Below are 22,347 nucleotides of genomic sequence, written 5' to 3' on the forward strand. Positions count from 1 at the left end.
CGCACTCTCACACACACGCAAACACACCCCCACACTCACACACACGCAAACACACCCCCGCACTCACACACACACGCAAACACACCCCCGCACTCACACACACGCAAACACACCCCCGCACTCACACACACGCAAACACACCCCCGCACTCTCACACACACAAACACACCCCCACACTCTCACACACACAAACACACCCCCGCACTCACACACACACAAACACACCCCCGCACTCTCACACACACACAAACACACCCCCGCACTCACACACACACAAACACACCCCCGCACTCTCACACACACACAAACACACCCCCGCACTCACACACACACAAACACACCCCCGCACTCTCACACACACACAAACACACCCCCGCACTCTCACACACACACAAACACACCCCCGCACTCTCACACACACGCAAACACACCCCCGCACTCTCACACACACGCAAACACACCCCCGCACTCTCACACACACAAACACACCCCCGCACTCTCACACACACAAACACACCCCCACACTCTCACACACACGCAAACACACCCCCACACTCTCACACACACGCAAACACACCCCCGCACTCTCACACACACGCAAACACACCCCCGCACTCTCACACACACACAAACACACCCCCGCACTCTCACACACACAAACACACCCCCGCACTCACACACACAAACACACCCCCGCACTCTCACACACACAAACACACCCCCGCACTCTCACACACACGCAAACACACCCCCGCACTCTTACACACACAAACACACCCCCGCACTCTCACACACGCAAACACACCCCCACACTCAAGAAGCCAAGAAGATGAAAAGTCTCGGGCAACTACGTAAGAACGCTAATCCGAGTCCCTAAAATTAATTTACGTATATCCTTTCCTTTTTTAACTTTTTTTTTTTCCTTTTGCAAAAGTGAGGTGGGAAGATCAATGCAATAAAACGCATTTCTCAACACTGCCTACTGTCTCTCTCACATGTTCTCTGGCATCATGCACACACCTGCGAGCTCCTAGCTTCCCGATAGTAGCGTTGCCTCTAATGCCAGGTATGGAGATGATGCACAGCACTGACAAGGAAGGATACTTTCATCTTACATGGAGATAGAAGTATTTCACCGGATGTCATTAAAACTGCAAGAAAGGTTAAAAAACTCAATCCCCTCTAGTTCATTTGGAAGTTACTGTAGTTAATCCAAGCACCTTAGGGTTCCTAGGATCATCAGTGTTGAATATCTGTATTTATATCATTACTAAGAACAGTAATCCATGTTGTTTTCTGGTCGGTTGTGTACACTTTGGAGGCAGTAATCCCCCCGTTGTGTATCAGCACATTTATAATGGTGGGCTATGAGAGTTGTAATGGTTTGCTGTTATCCGTGCAGCATCGTTTCCGCGTGCAGGGAAGGCACGTGGCGAAGTGGAGGTACCCCGAGGATGGAGGGACTTGCGGAATTGGCTGACTAATTCTGGCCCCAGGCCCCAGGTGACTGCGCAGCTCTAGAAATGATGCAGTTTCCATTATAAATCTTAGTTAAGGAAGTCTCTTGGTTAAGGAAGGTTTTTTTTTTTGCCTTTCATAAAGGGAAGTATATTTTTAGCAATAAATTATAACTGTAGAATTCTAGCCTTGAAAGTTGCAAACATTTAATTATAGTAGCTTGCAGATAAACACCGACACGTTCACTCAGAATTATCACCTAGCACTCAGAAGTTCCTAGCAAAGCCTTAAAACATACTGCACCTGAGTGTGTGTGAAACAGAAACATACTGTTAAGTTTTCACACACGTTTTAGGATTTCTGACACCTTGATGTTTTCGACATTACCATTTTTCTGTAGCCTTGCTTACAGTCAGTACAAAATTGCTTTAATTTGACACTTCGGGAATACTCATGAATCCACAAAAAGTCCCTTTTTAGAGGTGCCGTGAGCTGGGATAAGACTTCGTTTTGCCCTGCTGCTCCGTACGAGAGGAGCCGCAGGTCAGACGTGGTGACCGGTCTGTGCTTGTCCGAGGAGCCAGTGGTGCGCGGCTTTTTTTTTTAGCTCATCCTGCCTTAGGAGCTTTTTCTTGTATGACTGGGTTTTTGCTGTTGGCTGGGGTCTGCTTCCTGCGATGGGGAGCTTTGACATTTATAGTCTCATCTCAGAAAACCTTTCCTGGCAAAGTGACTCTCCATCATCTTGTTGTCTCCTTTCTTTGAGCTCTGATATCCTCTTCAGCTGTGTCTTCTCCCAGAGTTTTCACACAGATGTGACAACTGTAGAGATTCGGTCGGAATATGCAAGCCGTTGCTTGGAAGTTAGATACACAAGAAAAGATACACAGATAAAAATGATTTCTTTTTCCTTATAAAACAGTAATCACTGCAATGGATAGGCATCCTGTCCTGAACTGAATTGAAGGAAGCAGGTAGAAAATAAATGGATAAAACAGTATTCGTTAACGTTGTACATACAGTAGGAAAAAAGTAATTTAGGATCGTCGCGTGCTACAGCTATGATAACGCTTGGGAACATTTCGGGTTAAAGACCTTCTTCATTTTTCAAGAGGAAGCCCTTGTCAATGCAGACCATGTCACTCAAATTGTTGCTTAAACTTAATCTTTCGACAGATCTTGACAGCAGAGCTCAGAGCTACAGTGGAGTTTTTCTGTGGACTGCATTGTGCTTCACTGTCCCTGGGAAGTTAATGCCTTTAGCTTCATCTGGAGAAGATCTTAAGAATTATTTTGTACTGTAAAATATACTTCAGCATTCTGCTTCTGCTGCTATCTCTGCTCTCCTATCCTTAATAAAGAGTAATGGGTTTGCATAAGAAAGCAGAGAACTGTTCATTTCTGTGATTAATTGCTTCCAGTTCCAGTAAACTGGATTACTGGTAGAATTGATTGAAGTGAAATTAACAGTGTAGAGGGATCCATTAACCTCAGTGAAAGTCTTTTTGTACATTTGCATGAGCGAAGAGAAATGCAGGAGGTGATATTAAATTTCTGTCAAAGTATGTCTATTCTGCAGGATTAATCTACTTGTTAATCCTTTGCCAGCATAATTCATTGCCTGCACTTGGTAATCTTTCTTTTTCTCCATCTTGACATGAAAAACACAGCTCACACAGTTGTTTTTGATTGGCGAGCTGAGCGTGTCTCTGCATTCAGGCTAATTACATACCCTTGAGGAAGCCTGGTCAGACTTAGTTACTGATGCAGCCCAGATTCCAACCCGAGTCTCCAAGCAGGAGCCTGCACAGGCAGAGCCACGTCAGAGCCTGGTTTTGCGATTTTCAAACAGTTCTTGTGTGCAATTGAAGATTATTGTAATGAAGGCTACAGTAATCACTGCAGCAACTTTCCATTGTATTTGCTGTCTTGGAGAATTTTTTCCACTTCCCCTTTTAAGACAGTTAAAAGACGTTTTTATTTCATGCGCATGGGAGCAAAACACACAGAGATGCTCGGTGTATTTTTCTCAAAGTGAAGTTAACTCAGAATAGCTCTTAAATATTTTTCTGTTGTCTATCTTGCTTCCCTGTGCTTATCTGATGGGCAGCATTCCAGGATCACACTCATCTTCCTATATTTCTATATTTGCCAAAGATAACATCTTTTAACACACTTGGTTACATACTGTATATGTTATTACAGAACACAGGAAGCCCTTGTGTCCAGCATTCTTCCGTTCAAGGCAGTTCTGTGTGTCCACCTTATAAAATGCTGCAGTGTCAGCAAGAAAAGAATGTACAAGGTTCACCGAGAGCCTCTCAACAGCTGGTTTGTATGAGTGTAATTCTTCTGATGATGGGTTAGTAACAGATCTAACCTAGTTATGTCACTGCTTTCAGAAGGCTAGATTTGTATGTCCTCGAGCGGAGTGTTAAGAGCAAGTTAACCTCTCCTCTCTGCACCGTGTCCGTCACAAGCAGCGCCCCTCCGAGAAGCACTCAGATGCCTGCTTCAGCACTCAGCTAAGACACGGCTGCAGTTTGTATGAAAAAGGGCCACACGTTTTCCAGCAGCTTTGCAAGAAATGTTTCTGACAGGCTTGAGTCTGCCAGTCATACCCTAAAATAAGATTATCCTCTCCCTGGCTCAAAGAAATATTCTATTCTCACAGGATAAAAGAATGAATCTTTTCACTCTTGCACAAAGAAGGCTATGGGGGGACCCAAGTCAAGTATTCAGAATCATCAAAGACATCGATAGATTGAACCTAAGGTCTTTGTATTTCAGATATTTTGGTTTCCTCTTCATGCCTGATGCCACTTAGCTCATTTGCGACAGAATAAGACATTTATTTATGCAAGTTTATGTAGTTTGCACAATCATAATTGCAATTCTTCTCAGTCAGTGCAAACACAATTAGGTCGTCGGCATGCCAGAGAAAACTTCATTAGGCTCACTTGACCTTATTTTTTTTTAGTTTATTGAACAGGGACAGAGCACAGCTCTTAAGCTGCATCAGACTTAGCTAAAAACTCAATGTACATCTGTATTCCCTGGGCAGGAGACAGCCAACAAAATACAAGACACAGACACAACATAAAAAATACAAAAACAGCACAGCTGCAGGTGTAACTGCCCTTGTACAGTATTCACACAGCACTTCCTGCTTGGGCATCTAACAGTCTGGGAATACAGCTGCAGCTGCTACACTAGAGAGTAGAGAGGTACTGTATGTGTTACAACCGGTTTGAAGGTTATATGATGCTGGTATTCAGAAGTTTAGAAATTAAAGCTAAACCTATTGGATATTTGTGAAATAGGATTTGGTAGCGAATAGACACCACTCCAATTATTCCATGTAGCGCTGGTGGTGACTGCAGAATTTGAAAGCATTCGAGCGTTGCCCTTGGAGCAGTATAGATAATACCTCTATAGGTTTTCTCTGGGGGGAAAATATTCTAATTTGTGGGAGCATTTGGCAATTAAGTCAGAAATAAAGTCCTAAAACTCACAAAGGAGTGTGGCTAGAATTCTTTAAGAGCGGAGGTGATTGTGGATGTTCTGAGCGCAGGGTCCAGAGCCATTAGTTATCCATTGTGATGCCTAAGACTCAGCTTTTTTCGGCCATGGGCTTAGAATTTCAAATATATTATTTACATTATAGCTCTTCTGTCTCTTCAGGTCTCTTCCGTTTTAACGATCACTAGATGTACATATGGAAGTGCAGACATCAAAAGCTATTTAAGTCTGTTTCAATCCTTCGATGTAATGTTTGCACACCACAGAGGCCCCACCAGAGACTCCTCCCGTTACCCTTCAGAATAAGAGTGTCTAGTCTGCAGTAAATAACTCCATGGACTTCAGGTTGTTTCTGTCAGAAGCAATAGTTCTTTCATTTGCAGATCTCTTGCATAATGAACGTGAAGAAGGTACCGCACATCACACAATTGCCTGGAAGCATCAGTAATTGGCTTGATGGAAGTCATATGAAAATCAGATAGATTGCATTTAAAGAAGGCTGGAAATATTTTATGTGCAATTTTGTTGGGAGCCTCTGAACAATTGTGTTTGGGGAGCAGCTGTTTATAGTCAGAATCCATTCTCTTAAAGGGACAGACTTCATACTAAGTAATTTGAAGGGACTGTGCTTGCCTATGGTTTTAAAGTCATTGGATAAATCTAATACTGCATTTATGTATTCCATGCCGCAAACTGTCGTGAAATTCACATATAACCACTTCCTCCCCTCCACTGTACCATCATATCATGTTCTACAGTATATAGTATGTATGGTTAAAAGACCTAAGTAACCCACTCTTATATGATAAAGTACTAATGCATTGGCTGCAAGTTTAAATAACCATAGGGTAAAATAAAACTTAGTTATTGGCAAAAATAAGCAACGTGAATCCCTCCTGTGTGTCCATTGGATACCTGCACTTTCTCTCTCTGCCCCACTGTAATCAAAACTGTACAGTCCTCTCCAGCCTGTCACTCCCCACCCTGCTGACACAGAACCTGGAGCTTTTGTTACGATACACAAACTCGAGACCACGTTGAGATGCGGGGTCTGGGTAGTGAGCACTTCTGCAGGGGGCAGGGAGAGACTTGCTCATTAGCTTGATTCATCTCACAGTCCTAGTCTGCTGTGCTCGGTTTCATCCCAATCTGTTTGTCTTACATACAAAACCCAGTCTGCCAGGCGGAAGTGCAAATAAGCGAATGTTAAATTCGCAGATGTCAAGACCCTACTGTTCTTGTTACCTGCTGGCAGTTTAACAAACAGGTGAAGCATGTGGCCTGTAGGTCTGAAGTCGAAGGGGGCTTCCTGCAGATCTTCATTTGTTGATCTCTTTTGCTTTACCTCATAAGCCAGGGCAGTAAGGTGGATTGGATGCTTTTGCACTTGAGTTTGCAGCTTTTAAATCAACAGGAGGCTCCAGACGCAGCAGAGCACTTTTCTCACAAATACACTCACCTAGTGTACCCTAGCAACCGTGGTATGTGAACACAAAGGAAGTGGAGTTAGTGGAGCTGTGGAAGGAATGCTGATGGAGAGCTGACACTCTGAGGGTGTCGGCTCCAGCAGGGCGTCCATCATTCTCACACTGCTGCGAATCGGGAGAAAAGATCTTGCATGTCCCTGACTTTAATGGTGTTTGTAAATTGGCTTGTCAGGAAACGGCCGAGACTGGCCAAGAAAATTTATCAGCTCGATGAAGGCAAATTGATTTCTTTTTTTCCTGGAGAAGAATGACCTTCCCGATGGGTTGTGTTGAAAATGTGTTGGTGTGGCACAGTGTGCCGTTTTTTCCTCTCCTGGTCCTGCAGTGTGCCCAGCCTCAGTGCTCACCCACAGCTCCCACTGAGCAAATCTGAGGGGCATTTACAGTGCTGGAGCAGACAGCTCGTGAGTGATACATGACAGTGGCCGTGTGTTGTTTATATGTAAATGAAATGTTACTACAGGACTTGTTGACTAGTGATTTGGACTGGATTCAGGAGTGTTTTCAAAGTGCTGTTTTTTTTTTCCAAATGGCTGTTTTTTTCTGAACTAAAGCGGGTTTGTTCATTTGCACAAATCACCTTTTCTCTTTTCTTTAAACTTTTCCCTGAACAGTTTTGTATATGAGGAGTTTTGTATTAGACAAGGTGTCTTAATAGCATTTAGAAATCCTCTGTGATATCCTTTGCCATATTTTGTTTAAAATGGTATCAAAAATGGGAGTGGTATTCATTGTCAGTTTCAATTTGCCTTAGGTCTGTGCTAATTGGCAAATATATGCACAGCTTCACAGGTAAAGCCTTAATCTCCACACGCCTTGAGGCTGTTTCCTGGTGAGCGGTGTCTTTTCCAAGGTGGGATCAGATTTCCGAAGTGCCTGCTGACTCATGGTAAACTCATGTGCCTCAGCTTGTCTCTGAGGCAGTGCAAGCCAGTTACGGGGAGCTCTCCCGAGTCTGAGCGACTCCAGACGGGTGTTCAAATGAAAAAGGGGAAGGGTGCCCTTTGGTAATGTCGTGCTGTTGCTGAGAAAAAGGGTGCTGATGGGCCGGGGGGAGACAAGAGGGGCGCAGCGATGGAGAAATTCTTATTTCAGCGCATCAAGTCCCAGGTGCTTTGCTCTGCGGCTGAGCCTTTTCCTCCCCCTTCCTTTTTTAATCAGAGCACCTGAAGGCCTCTCTGGAGGAGTACATGGTGCGTTTGCCGAAGGTGAGAATCCTGCGGACGAAGAAGAGGGAGGGTCTGATACGGACGCGGCTCCTGGGAGCGACAGCGGCCAAAGGAGAGGTCATCACCTTCCTGGACTCGCACTGCGAGGCCAACGTGAACTGGCTGCCCCCTCTGCTCGGTCAGTGGAGCGCCCGCCCTGTGCTGAACACACACTGAACAGTGTTTTTATATCCCCCCTTGCCTTTCACCAGTTAGCGCCGAGGTCATGGTGAGACACACGGCGCATCTGTTCTTCTGCAGTTAGACATCAGACGCTTCCAACACGCAACGACGATGAGAGAGATCAGTCTGGATTATGACACGAGTAGGAGAGTAGCACTGCGGTTAAGAAATAAAGTGATATACATACTCCAAAAGTAGTGGGAACGCAAGTTCAGAACTGTTGTTTTTGCTTCACAGTCATTCCATTTGTATTTGTGTCCGCTACAAACATGCAAGTGCACACCTTTCCCCTCTGTCACCGTGGTGACCGACTCCGCCTTTCCCCTCCGCTGCCACGGTGACCAACTCCGCTTTTCCCCTCAGTCACCGCGGTGACCGACTCCGCCTTTCCCTTCTGTCGCCGCAGTGACTGACTCCGCCTTTCCCCTCCATTGCCGTGGTGACCGACTCCGCCTTTCCCCTCTGTCGCCATCGTGACTGACTCCGCCTTCCCCCTCTGTCGCCACGGTGACCGACTCTGCCTTTCCCCTCCGCTGCCGCGGTGACCGACTGCATGGCCGTCCTCAGCAGATGTGGACACGTGTAAAGGAGGGAGACCTGTCTCTCGGGGACATTGGGCAGCTTAGGAATGTAACATCTGGCAAGGCCCTGCGGTCACGGCCATGCCCCCCCCAGGTTCCTCCAGTGTTTTTTATCACAAGACCAATGAGCACACAATGATGTACAAGTGTGTGTCCTAGTACTTTCATGCATGCATCTGAGTTGCATGCATTGGGTTGTGTATCCCCTTTCAGGCAGTAACTGCACAAAGTCTGCATCCCACTGAGCTCACCACTCTGTGTAGCTAAGGGATGCTTTGCCAACCCTTTGCGTGACACTTGCAGTTCTTGCCTGTTCTTGGCATGTTCTAATTTCCTTTATTTCTTCAGCAAGTAGAATGCATATTCAGTTGGATGTAATGTAAGGTTTCATTGACCGTATTTTTAGGTCATTGTTATGCTGCCCGGTGAAACACCGCACAATAACTCAGCCTGCAGAAGATGACAAATTGTTTCTGTAAAATTCGGAATTGGTTCTGCTGCTGCCATCACATTTTTACATTACATACGTCCGTGACATTGTTAGTTTCAGTAGACAGCAAGATTTATCGTGGTCTCATCTGTCCGTAAAGCCTTGTTCAAAGCTCTCCTGGCTCATGCTGGCATTTCGAGCAAATTCTGAAACTTTGGGGAGGCACCCCCATGCCGAGAGCTGCCCACAGATCGGATGTATATTATATTGCATTTGTCATTCGTATGAATCTCGAGGTCATTAATACTAATTGCTTAACTGTGAAGTGAAAATATCAGTTTTGACTTTGCTGTCCCAGTACTTCTGGAGGCTGTTATCTTTAGTGATTCATTTTTTAAATCGGAGTAAAGTTCGGATTTCTATTAAGGTTTAGTTGTGTGTGTGTGTGTGAATACGTTACGTACTGGATATTTTCTCTTCTGCAAATCTGTTGTGAAATGTTTATTACTCACTTAAAAGGAGGTGTGACAGATATAAATATGGAAGAATTTAAGGAGGGCAAAATTGAGTTCACATGTGAGGTATGTTGATACCTTTTGTTGATTATAATTCTTGGAACTTATAGCTCGAAGGTGATGTGTGTGTGTATGATATAGGTTCTGTTTCATCTCTATAGATGCTATTTTTGCTCCCAGCATGTTAACTAGTTAACATGGACAGAAAATGTTTTGTTACCATTATAGGAAAAAATTATACTACATGTGGGGAGATAATTACTTTGGTTTTGAAGGCTTATGTGGAGGTATATTCCATGAGTCTCACTTCTGGAGTCTGATATATTACTGATCTCACTATTTAAACCAAACATTTATTCTTGTAATGTTTGACAATGAAATATCAGTTTTACCTGTTTGCTGAATTTAAATAGGTAACAATCGATAAGACTCTTTGAAAAGTAATTGTTCTGAGGACAGAGGAAAGGTTCCAAGTGAGAGGAGACCATTAGGTCTGTCTGGCTTGTCTTGATTTCTACTAGCTAATGGATCTGCAAGCCCACAAGGGCTTTCGTTACAAGATAATTACAGTAAGCAGCGTTTAAAAAAAACGCTCATTGAGAGAGGCACAAGCAGGACGCGCAGTAACTTGCTAAGGACCCACTCAGCTTGAAGTTAACACCAGAAGCCCTGGGCGTGCGGTGTGGAGGAGTGACTGGAACGTTGTGGGTTCGAGTCATTTCACTCACATTGCTCTCGTATGATGCCCAGCTGTATAGGTGGGAGCAAGTATGAGTCACTGTGATATTAATTAGTGATAACAGAGGTCCTAAACACTCCAGAACAGCACTCCTCTCTCTTGACCCCATAGAGCCACAAGGTCTTCTGGTTGTCATTCAGCCTGAGCTCAGCTAATGGTTATTGACTTAATCACGGTCTCGTCATCGCTAGGCTGGAGCTGCAGTAGGATGGCCTGCTGTGCTCCGGCCTGCCCCCACACAGTTTTCCCAGCTTTCAGTTCCAGAGGAGAGTTTTCTGTTGCATTAACATGGAAAGGAGGGATCTTCTCCCGCTCAGACATCCTTTGGAAATGCTCGGTACTGCCGGGGAGCTGAGCTTCCAGAGACGCTCCCCCTGCTAGGGTTTCGAATGGGGTAGAGACGTTTCAACCAGCGTGACGTTATCTTTCGCCACCGCCTCGCCGGTGCGGTCCGGTGCCGGCCCTAACCCCGCTGTGTCTCCGGCCCTCGGTTCCAGACCGGATCGCTCAGAACCGCAAGACCATCGTGTGCCCCATGATCGACGTGATCGACCACGACAACTTCGGCTACGAGACACAGGCGGGCGACGCCATGCGGGGGGCCTTCGACTGGGAGATGTACTACAAGCGCATCCCCATCCCCCCGGAGCTGCAGAGAGCGGACCCCAGCGAGCCCTTTGAGTGAGTGGCGTCTGGGGCGGGGGGCGGGGGGGTTGGGTTTTATGTGCTCGGGGCTCCATCAGCGCTCGCTCGCTTCAGAGGTCAGTACAGTCGACTCGCGGAGGCGATTTGCAACTCTAGGTTGAAAACTAGATTGCGAGTCCGAATATTCATGGACGATTAAACTAGGCTCTGATTCCGGTGGAGCCGTCTGGGGCTGCAGAATGTAAATCAGACAAAAGGGAGCTGCCTGAAGTCAGAGCAGACGTTGCGGGGAATCTCCGCCCCACCTGTAGCTGCCCTCGTCCTCTGCGGGCCCAGCACTTCGGCCCGTGTGCTCAAGCATCTCCCTGCACCGCCTGCCCTGTAGCTGCTCGCACTTCTGCGTTTGACCCAGGTTTCTTTCGGGCCTGTTAGCGCGGCAGCATTTATCCTTTCCAAAGCCCTGATTGTTGTGACGGGCTCGCTGCCGGCTGACAGGGTGCGCGACCGCTCGCTCGGCGGGCGGGTGTCAAGGAGAAGAGAGCGTGTCACCGTCCAGAGCGTGTCACCGTCCAGAGCGTGTCACATTGTCCAGAGCGTGTCACCGTCCAGAGCGTGTCACCGTCCAGAGCGTGTCACATTGTCCAGAGCGTGCCACCGTCCAGAGCGTGCCACCGTCCAGAGCGTGTCACATTATCCAGAGCGTGTCACCGTCCAGAGCGTGCCACATTGTCCAGAGCGTGTCACCGTCCAGAGCGCGTCACATTGTCCAGAGCGTGTCACCGTCCAGAGCGTGCCACATTATCCAGAGCGTGTCACCGTCCAGAGCGTGTCACCGTCCAGAGCGTGTCACATTGTCCAGAGCGCGTCACATTGTCCAGAGCTTGTCACCATCCAGAGCGTGTCACATTGTCCAGAGCGTGTCACCGTCCAGAGCGTGTCACATTGTCCAGAGCGTGTCACCGTCCAGAGTGCGTCACATTGTCCAGAGCGTGTCACCGTCCAGAGCGTGTCACATTGTCCAGAGCGTGTCACCGTCCAGAGCGCGTCACATTGTCCAGAGCGCGTCACATTGTCCAGAGCGCGTCACCGTCCAGAGCGTGTCACATTGTCCAGAGCGCGTCACATTGTCCAGAGCGTGCCACCAGCCAGAGTGCCAGCACTTCTGCCGGCTTTTTTCTTCCCGCTCTCCCACACCCTGAGCTCGCTGGTGCCGTTACCGTGACGACGGAGGTGGAACTGTGATGCTGGCTCGCTCAGCAGCCCATTAAAACCAGGTGGTGGCACACTGGTGACGACCTCATTAGAGTTCTCAGCCCGGCTAATTGTTTTTCATTGTTCTTCGGACGGCAAATCCTGTCAGAGGGGGGTCTGCGATGAGATGAAAATGGCTTTAGTGCCGTATACTGTGCATCTTCTCTTAGTCGTCCCTGGACTAAACAGATCCAGATCTAACCTGTGGCATACAGTATACAAGGGACCTCCGCCAGTGTCCAATTAAAATGACTACTTTCTATATCATTGCTTTTATTCACTTTTTTATTTGAATACAGCTTGTTGAGTAGATTTCAGTCCACTGTAGAGTGTAATTTGTATTCCTCTGATCATAAAAAATAAATGCTCTGTTAATGACTCATAATTAACAGTTCTACTTAATACCTGCTTAGTTTGCGTTTACTCATGAAAGTCCTAGAGCTTCAGATTTTATAGTGAAAGCGTGTGACCTTATTGATGTGGATGAGGCCCTCGCAAACCGGTTCTTAGTTGAAGAGGGGAAAAGAATTTGAGGTAGGTAGGTTTATAAATATAAATATGGGTTTATTAATCCCATGAGGGAAACTCAAGTGCTACAGCAGCCAGGCACAATAAACACAGTACAGTTCAAATGTAGTAATACAATATAATAAATACATTTTTTTAAACAGAATAAAGAATTACAAACAAAACAGAAAAGGCACACACAAAAAAAGATGCAATACACAGTATAGATATTGCACACTCCCAAGCATGTTGCACAGAGTAGGTAACTGTTGCACAGTTGTGGATAATAAATAAATTGCCCATTACACTTCCACGTATTGGAAGTGGAACAAATAAAAGGTTGTATCTGAGAGAAGATGAGCAGGTCGCATCAGTACCTTCTTAAAAAGGAGGTTTAGCAAGTTACTTAAGCTTGCTGAGCTATCTAACGTGCCAAAATAATTTGCTTAATGTGTCTAATTTTCAGCATCTTACATGATTCATTTACTGAAGAACGGTTCTCAGGAACTCACAGACAACTTCTCACTACAAATGTGGCTCCAGAATTCATTTACTGTATTAAAATGTTTGCTTCTTACAAATGGCCCATAAATATAACAATAAAATTTGAACTGTGCATAAACAATAAAGTACTTTGAAGTTTATAGGCTTTGATATACGTGGGACTCTAAATTAGTTTTATTTCACGTGTTGGCAGCAATCTAGTGCAATTTGCTTTGCTTGGCACTTTAATTACTAATAAAGTTATTTATTAGTGCTCTTGTGTTTTGTTTATATAGCAGCTTTCATACAAAGGTACCCAGGATCATTACAAACTAAGGAAGAAAATCAGGATAAAATAAAAATGTAATAAAAAGCTGTAAATATAAATTTTTTTTACTTGAAAAAAAATGTGAAATTAAAAAAAAACATGAAAGAGACTGCAGCAGCTGAGACTCGTGGGACACAGATATATGTATCCATCCATAATCAGGTTGTTCCTGGTCAGGAGCACACTGGGCCAGGGCAGGGTACATCCCAGACAGGACACCAGTCCATCACAGGGCAGACACACAGTCAAACACACACACTCTCACACCTAGGGTGTCATGGCAGTTTATGTGGGTAGAAGGTCCTTTCTGCATCCTGGTGCCGTGCCATGCCATTCCAAACTTCATCAGTGATGAGTGTCTTTTAAAAGTCTCTGGCAGCTGGTGCAGCGGGGCCAGCACAGAGGTTGCTGTTTTCCTAGCTCAGCTGAGAAGCTCTGCAGGCTTGCATGAGCTGGAGGCGCTGTCCCTTCCTGTCTCCCCGAGCCAGCCTGAGCTTTGTGGTGTCTCCTAGGTCTCCTGTCATGGCTGGGGGGCTCTTCGCCGTGGAGAGAAAGTGGTTCTGGGAGCTTGGAGGCTACGACACCGGCCTGGAAATCTGGGGAGGAGAACAGTATGAAATTTCCTTCAAGGTAGGATATTTCACAGCTCAGTAGCAAAGGCATGATGAGGGCCATATCTTTCCCTGAGAGTCAGCAGGAGACGGCAGGCGCTGCAGGCGTTTGGGACTGAGTTTGAAGACCTCGCTCCACAGGGGAGCTGGCAGCAGGATTTGTGAAGAGGAAGAAAGCCCTTTTAAATGAGCTCGATGTCGTACAGAACACACACACGCTTCGCAATAACACAGACGCGCACACTCATACACACCCAAAAACCAGTGCTTACTGTGAATCTGTGTGCTTGTATTTTTTTTTTTACAGCTTATTATTTTCAAAGGGAAAACCTGCCATGTTAAAGTCTACCAATTGGTGTAAAGGAAATAAGCAGTATTACACTATTGGGGAATCACTATTTTATCATTGGGTATTCAAATTCAAAACACTTTCCAATAAACAGAATTGTTCTAAATCCAGTTTCCTGTGAAGATACTGAGTGCACACCCTGGAAAATAACAGATATTTGACATCAGTGCATCAGTGGGCAGTAAACAGTCCCTTGTTGTTCTTGAGCTGGTGTGAGAATAAACCATGTTAATCAGCAACTAGTCATCAAAACAAACAATTTTAAATAAATTGGAACACTTCCCTTTTTAAATAGCTTTTACTGTTTTCAACATGCTTTCTTTTTTCGCTGGGTTGAAGATTGAACTCTTCCTCTCTTTCACCAACCTGTTCTTTCCTGCAGTGGTTTGATCCAATGTTGTTTACAAACGAGTCGTCCCAAACGTGTTTCATTATGTGCATTGGACTAGAGTGAAAAAATGCAAAAACCCCACTCCAGGCCTGCGCAGTCTCTTTATTCAGTATAGTTAAATATTTAAGTGGTAATGAAAAATTGAACAGCAGTGAAGGGTGTAAAAGTGCTTCACACAGAGAATTTCAGGACTAGTACAAGGCAAAGTCAGGCAGCATGTTTATTCAATTTTTCCAGGCCCTGCAGTTTCTCATTAAGCAGTTAACAGCGTTATAAAGGTCTAAACGGCCCTGACACTTGCCCACCAAATTGTCTGTTCCGTGAGCAGCCCGAATGCAGGCTTGTGGCATTTAACAGACTTGGATAGAGCTTATCCTCTTAATTGAAAGTGACTGTATTCCATATATAATGTTGTGATCAAGGGAAAAGATAATCAGTGTGGCATGAGTGATTCTTATATCAGATTTCAGTTTTCATTGCAAAGTCTCCTCCCTCTGAATTTAATCGACGTAATAAAAGGAGCGTAATAATAACAGCTTTTGGCTGGGTCATGCTATCAGACTCATCGTTAAACTGATTACATTTGAAAAAGCCATTTTTGCAGACTTTATTTTTAAATTGCCGTACCGTGGGAGGAGCTCAAGTGAGCTGTTGGTTTGGACTGAAGACCCGGCAGGTCTGGCTCTCTGCGTCTTTAAAAGGAATTATTTACCTGTGTTGCACATATTTTAAAACATTCAGTGCTACTGCAGGTAAGGAACTCACCAAACCAGGGGAAAAGCACTGTATGCTATTTATCCTTCTTCATTTTGTACAGTACCAAGGATATTGGTTATAATCTGGGGGAAAAAATTGCATATATGGGAAAAATGTTTCTAATCCTCTGTGAAGGTTTAAAGAACTCGTAAAGTGCAACAGATCTCCCTCTGAAGTGCTCTTCTCTGTACCCTCGCTATAAGCTCCTTACATTCCTTAACCAATTGGTATTTCCTTCCCTTTACTGTGAATGTTTTAATTTCCCATGAAGTCCATGCTGCACAAACGAGTGTCATTTTTTATGCATCTTCTTCCCAGCCTACTGGATCCTAATATCCAGTCCTGTCTCAGCAGCGTGTGGTCGCTCAGGCACAGTCGCTCTGGCGCTGGGATCACTCGTGCGGTTGGATTGCTTTATCTGTCTGTTTTGTTTAGGTTGAATAAAATCTGTGGCTTTTATGGGAGAAACATTCATTTTCTACAGTGGTCTTCGACGAGATTTCTTTCTTAACGGGCCGACTAAATGAACTGGGAGAAAATATTTTTTCCGTGAAACAACACAGAAAAGGGCTGTCGTCCTGCTTTCGACCACAGACCATTACTGCGCGTGCCAGCGGGATTTCGACCATGTGAACACATAAAGAATTTAGGACGATTTCCTTCCAACGTGCAAACAAAGTAGCCATGCTAGAAAAGGGCTCTGAAATCCCCAGTCTGTTTCCCAATTGTGTTGACTGCATTGTTAGGTCCTGTGTGCAGAGGTTAAAGAAAGTAACTGTCCAGTACCAGGAAATTGCCTCTGTAAATATGCCAACAAGTCCATGCTGGAAGTTTGGTTTCCCAGGATACCAAAGGCAATGCCGTACTGCTGCCTAGAGGAAACAGGAGTATGAGGTGTTTAATATTTTAAGAAGAGAACGGCCTACAGTCCTGTCCCTGCTGGCAGGCAGGTCCTTCTCTAACGAGCGTGGGTTAATGAAGGGCTCACGGAGATGAACCGCACAGTGTGACAGCGCTGCGGCAGATGGACATCTCTTGGTGCAGAGCCCCTCGGCGCTCGCCTGCTGCAGCAGGGCCTGGGCTGCCAAGAGCTGTAAACATCCATTGATACACAGAAGCCGTTACCTTTCTGTCTGTTATTGATCTTTCATTAGCTGCTCATGCAGCTGCGCGAGCTGTGATCTGAATTATATATATGCTGTATAAGTGAGTTGTAGTTATTGTGGAGAAACCTTCTGCAGTAGAAGCGGAAGCTTAAGAGTTCTCTTTCACCCAGTCTCTTCTCAGGAGCTGGTCTCCACTGGAGTGGTGAAGAGTGCAATTAATGCCCAATCCTCCTTGCCAGATGTTAAACGTTTTGCATGAGGAGAATCTCCTGAACATTGCCAGCATGCCTGGCTTGGGTTATTCACGGCACACGTGGGACAAAACCCTTATTTACCAGCCCGCACTGACAACCCAGCACATGTTACCTCACTTGCAATTTCACCCTGTGAAATGGGAATTTAAAATGGGAGTTGGGGCTTTACAGACGGAAAGTTCCCATTAGCAGAAAATACCTAGTCGGAGACAAAATGTTGTGTCAGAATACCAGTGTATTTGTTCTTCAACGTTGTTCCAACACACTTCGCTGACTTTCGCCGGCAGACAGTAGATTCAGTTTCTGATGAAGGGGGCGCTTCAGTCACAGCTGTCATGTAGTCTGCAGTTTTGTCTTTTTCTTGTCTTGCGGGCAGAAAGAGTATCAAATTAATTGCAGCAGCTGCTGCTGGCTGTGGCTCTAGAGGACCAGCCAGTGAGACCCTGGGGCCAGACCAGAACCTGCTATTATATCAAATACAGCAGCGAGCAGATGCATCAGCCCCTTCCATTTCCACGGTCGGTTTGGATATGTTGTGCACATGAATTCACACCATGGCAGGACGTGTCTGAATGAGATCCTGACATCAATTTAAACGGTTAGTTACCTCTCACAGGTCACCTGTCGTATGTTCTGAGAAGTATCCTGGCAGGTTCCAGAGGGTCTGATTATATCTGCTGGTTGGCGAGTCCACAAGCGCTCCAGGCAGAGGGGGCACAGCTGCAGGGAGTAAACTACCTGAGACTTCTCAGACGCTGTTGAAGAGGACAGATTTCCAGTGCCCAGTCTGGACAGCAGCATTACACGCCCTCTCGGTCTGAGCTGTGCTCCTGTCTTTTGAACCTGTTTCTTTTTTTAGGTGTCAGAGACTGATTTGCTGATTTGTTCAGTGGACGAATGTTTTCAGTGTGTGTTTGGCGGAGCAGAATAATGGACAGCAGTGTTCTGTTAAAAATGCACAAACTGCAGTTTCTGTACTCAGTCATCTGTTTCCTCTGCCCCTCGGAGCACCACCAGCACTGGAGCTGGGAACAGTTTGTCTTGCCAGGTTCTCCAGCTGCGGAGCACGATTTGCCTGCTGGTGGAGTGATCTGTACAGTACAGTCGTGCACAGCCTGTGTTTAACTCTTCATGCGCTGATGTCACCAGGTGTGGATGTGTGGTGGCAGAATGGAAGACATACCATGCTCCAGAGTGGGACATATCTACAGGAAGTACGTTCCATACAAGGTGCCTGGTGGAGTCAGTCTGGCTAGGGTAAGTAAAATATTAATGCTGTTTGTCCCCATGGGCTTTTAACATGCATGGGAGTATTTCATGTTGAGTAAACCTGACTGGCAGAATGAATGTTTTATTCCTCGATGTGAAAGTGATAATGTGCTATCCCATGAATCCTTCGGAAATCTGTTTCATGTCGGTACCTGTACTGCAGTGCAGAGCTCCATGTCAAGAGCATGAAAATGAATGAATGAACGAGACAGATTTTAAGTAATTCTCAATTAATTCGCTACCATGCTCTCGTTGGTCACCCTCAGATCTCTGGTGTTAACCTGGTGTGATGTCACAAATAAGGACAGGAAATCTTAAGGAGATGAATAGCCCTGTGTGGGGGGCCCTGTGTCGAGCCTCTGTGTCGGGCCTCTGTGTCGGGGCCCCTGTGTGGGGGGCCCTGTGTCGGACCCCTGTGCCGGGGGCCCTGTGTCGGGCCTCTGTGTCGGGGACCCTGTCTCGGGGCCCTGTGTGGGGGGCCCTGTGTTGGGCCCCTGTGTCAGGCCTCTGTGTTGGGCCCCTGTGTCAGCCCTGTGTTCAGCCCGAAGATAGTGTCTGGTCTGAAGTGTGGGAGGCCCCTTGCCCGAACCCCGTCCTGGTGACAACATCCCAGCGTGACACACATCGTTCCTTCGTTAGCCAACAGGTTAGAACAGCAGAAGGGGGTTTGTCAAACACTCACAGCCTACACACCCAGGGACAGTGGAGCTCCACACGGCTCTGTCAGACAGACACCCCCGCACGAGGCAGGCAGACGGGGAGGGCCGGGTCAGGCAGGTCAATATCTGAATAATTCCCTGTGCTCACAGAGGCTTGGCAACTCCGAGGAAGTCTGTGTGTGTGAGGGTGTTTCCAGCGGCCCTTCCCCTGTGAACAACCAGTTACCAGGACAGATCAATATCTCCTCTGCCAGTAGCCTATCTGGGCTAAAACATTCTCTGTGTATTTCTTTAGTCTGAGAAGGACAAATGGACATCTTGCTGCTTTCTTGTTAATCTAGCCAGTGCGCCAGACATGTCTGCTGGGCATTGAGATTCAAGGCTGAAGAACATATTAACAAAGTTTGAAAAGGTTCATCTATGATTCTTCCTGTTTTTCCAACAAAGGTTTCTAGTTCTTGCATTCTTTGCAACTAGCAGTGTATTGATTTGGTCATTTGAAAGCTTACTGGATAAGTGACCTTGATGAGGAATTCGCAGTATTGATCCTAACATTAGGTCAAATCCTCACTCCAGCATAACCTGTATAAATTGGGCTTTCGATTCTTGCCTAGTAAAGTGAAATCTGAATGCAATGATTATCTTCAATGCCTTGAAGTGCTTTTTTTATATAGACTTGTTCATATTTGACTGAAGAGCAGACAAGAATATTTTAGTGGGTAAGTGCATTATTTTAAGAAATTAAGCCTCCAGAGCTGCCTGCCAAAAACTGACTGTATAGAATGCACCACATTTTAACAAATGTATCTCAAAATTGAATTTTAAGGTTTTTTGAAGAACATACATCAGCCTTGCTACTGCATGCTTTTTGCTTTTTATTTTTTGTAAAAATTCCTAGTTTTACTTTATTCTGGAGCTGTGCAAGGTCAAGAGTTCTACAGTGAACAACAGAACTGTCCTTTTCTTATTTTGAATAAACTTTTAGGATTAACTCAGTGCTTCTCATGTGTATTCATTTTTGGCCACTGGCTTTTGGGATCATGAACATTTTTTTAAAGTGATCTCACTGGGCTGGACAGAAAGACTTAAAAACCAGCTCTCTTTCCATTGTGCTTATGCTTGCTTTTCTTCCAAGGCAAAAAAAATGCATTTCATTGCCAAAATGTTTAGGCTGACACTCTGCTCAGGTGCCTTCACTGCAGAAAATAAATAATTCCTTGAGCACTAACGGCCAGTGAATATCTGTTGCTGAAGCCCTGTTGTTAGATGTTAACTCTCTGGAATGCTTTGAGGAATGACTATGAGGCTTTAGGATCAGTATAAGGGGCGGAGTGGGCCCGTTTCTAACCGTCCTGTCTGTGAACGTGCTCTCCTGCAGAACCTGAAGCGAGTGGCGGAGGTGTGGATGGACGAGTACGCGGAGTACATCTACCAGCGCAGGCCTGAGTACAGGCACCTCTCCGCTGGGGACATGACCGTCCAGAAGGAGCTGAGGAACAGCCTGAACTGTAAAAACTTCAAGTGGTTCATGACTGATGTGGCCTGGGATCTGCCGAAACACTACCCCCCTGTGGAGCCACCGGCCGCCGCCTGGGGAGAGGTACGGTCCACACTGCGTCATGATGGGGGAGGTACAGTCCACACTGCGTCCACACTGTGTCATGATGGGGGAGGTACAGTCCACACTGTGTCATGATGGGGGAGGTACAGTCCACACTGCGTCCACACTGCGTCATGATGGGGGAGGTACAGTCCACACTGCGTCATGATGGGGGAGGTACAGTCCACACTGCGTCATGATGGGGGAGGTACAGTCCACACTGCGTCCACACTGCGTCATGATGGGGGAGGTACAGTCCACACTGCGTCATGATGGGGGAGGTACAGTCCACACTGCGTCATGATGGGGGAGATACAGTCCACACTGCGTCATGATGGGGGAGGTACAGTCCACACTGCGTCCACACTGCGTCATGATGGGGAGGTACAGTCCACACTGCGTCCACACTGCGTCATGATGGGGGAGGTACAGTCCACACTGCATCCACACTGTATTCACTGAAACAGACAACCTGTCTTCTTCCTGTCCACCGGTGTAAATGGCAGGGTCCTTCTTGCTGGAGAAGCGGGACATGGGAGCAAGATGTGCTCATGCTCTGCCCTTGGCCAGGCCTTGGGCTTGGGTCCGAGTCTCGCGGTGTGAGAAACAGCGGGTGGCCGTGCCTGTGGACGTTTCAGAGGAGACTGCGCACGTGTCCTCATACCCCTGTCCCAGGACAGTGCAGCCGTGAGCTGAGCTGAGCTGAGCTGACTGCTGGTGACTGCTGCTGTCCGTGTCACCCATGTGCTCTTTAACTGGTTACATACAATAAAGGAAACGCAAGTCAGAAGCCTTCAGCCCTGTGGGAACGGAATTTGACGTTTTTCTGCTACATCGTTTGTCACGGTTTAATCTTTATAAACTAAAAACTGCACTTTGGCACTCGTACTAATTACTCTGTTTTCAGAAGATGACAAACACAAAAATCAGTTTTTAGCTTTTTTTAATAAAATAATGCTTTTGTTTTCTTTACTTTGAGTGAGTGCCTTGTGTACTGCGAATATGTTTAACTGGACAGTGCTGCAGTACGTACAGTATGTACAGGGAGGAGTCCTGAGAAATGTGCGCAGAAATGTTTTCAGTGCACAGACCTGCCGTATGTTCACACGCAGGCCCGCGACCCAGCTAGAGGTGGTTTTCTAAAGGGGGCACCGCCGCCTTGGTCGGAACATGTGGGCGTTAAACACTTTGGGGGCGCATCTTCAACAGCTCGCTTACAGTAACCAGGGCGGGGCGCAGTTTGGGGTTCCCTTCCCTGAGTGTCTGTGTGTGTCTGTTCCAGCTGCGGAACGCGGGCAGCGGCTTGTGTGCAGAGAGCAAGCACAGCGCCTCTGGCTCCCCCATCAGGCTGGAGGTCTGCGCGGCGGGCCGAGGGGAGACGGGCTGGAGTCACGGCCAGGTGAGTGGCACAGGCCTGGCCTTTGGAGGCGTCATCTTGATTCCATCATAAAATAATGACAATAATCATAATAATAATAATTGCTTACACTTATACAGCGCTTTTCTGGACACTCCACTCAAAGCGCTTTACAGGTAATGGGGATCCCCTCCACCACCACCAATGTGCAGCCCCACCTGGATGATGCGACGGAAGCCACAGTGCGCCAGAACGCTCACCACACACCAGCTATCAGTGGGGAGGAGAGCAGAGTAATGTAGCCAATTCATAGAGGGGGATTATTAGGAGGCCATGATTTGTAAGGGCCAATGGGAAATTTGGCCAGGACGCCGGGGTTACACCCCTACTCTTTCCGAGAAACGCCCTGGGATTTTTAATGACCACAGAGAGTCAGGACCTCGGTTTTACGTCTCATCCGAAGGACGGCGCCTGTTTACAGTAAAGTGTCCCCGTCACTATACTGGGGCATTAGGACCCACATGGACTGCAGGGTGAGCGCCCCCTGCTGGCCCCACTAACACCTCTTCCAGCAGCAACCTTACAGTAGTTTTTCCCAGGAGGTCTCCCATCCAGGTACTGACTGGATGTGTTAAGATGATAAGAGTGTTAAGATAAT

At 46.5% G+C, this 22,347-nt stretch overlaps 1 protein-coding gene across 1 annotated transcript in view; it reads left to right on the forward strand.

The window, feature by feature from the left end:
* galnt10 (UDP-N-acetyl-alpha-D-galactosamine:polypeptide N-acetylgalactosaminyltransferase 10 (GalNAc-T10)) overlaps positions 1-22,347 on the forward strand; it is a 64,489-nt gene that overhangs the window by 34,314 nt on the left and 7,828 nt on the right. The window contains exons 5-10 of the mRNA XM_088604826.1: positions 7,629-7,814; positions 10,621-10,804; positions 13,850-13,967; positions 17,954-18,061; positions 20,111-20,332; positions 21,615-21,731. Coding sequence (XP_088460952.1) covers positions 7,629-7,814; positions 10,621-10,804; positions 13,850-13,967; positions 17,954-18,061; positions 20,111-20,332; positions 21,615-21,731 — 935 coding nt within the window. The remainder of the gene's footprint in view (positions 1-7,628; positions 7,815-10,620; positions 10,805-13,849; positions 13,968-17,953; positions 18,062-20,110; positions 20,333-21,614; positions 21,732-22,347) is intronic.

Source organism: Lepisosteus platostomus, chromosome 13, assembly GCF_059453375.1.
Source record: "Lepisosteus platostomus isolate fLepPlt1 chromosome 13, fLepPlt1.hap1, whole genome shotgun sequence".
In the NCBI taxonomy this organism is placed as follows: Eukaryota; Metazoa; Chordata; class Actinopteri; order Semionotiformes; family Lepisosteidae; genus Lepisosteus; species Lepisosteus platostomus.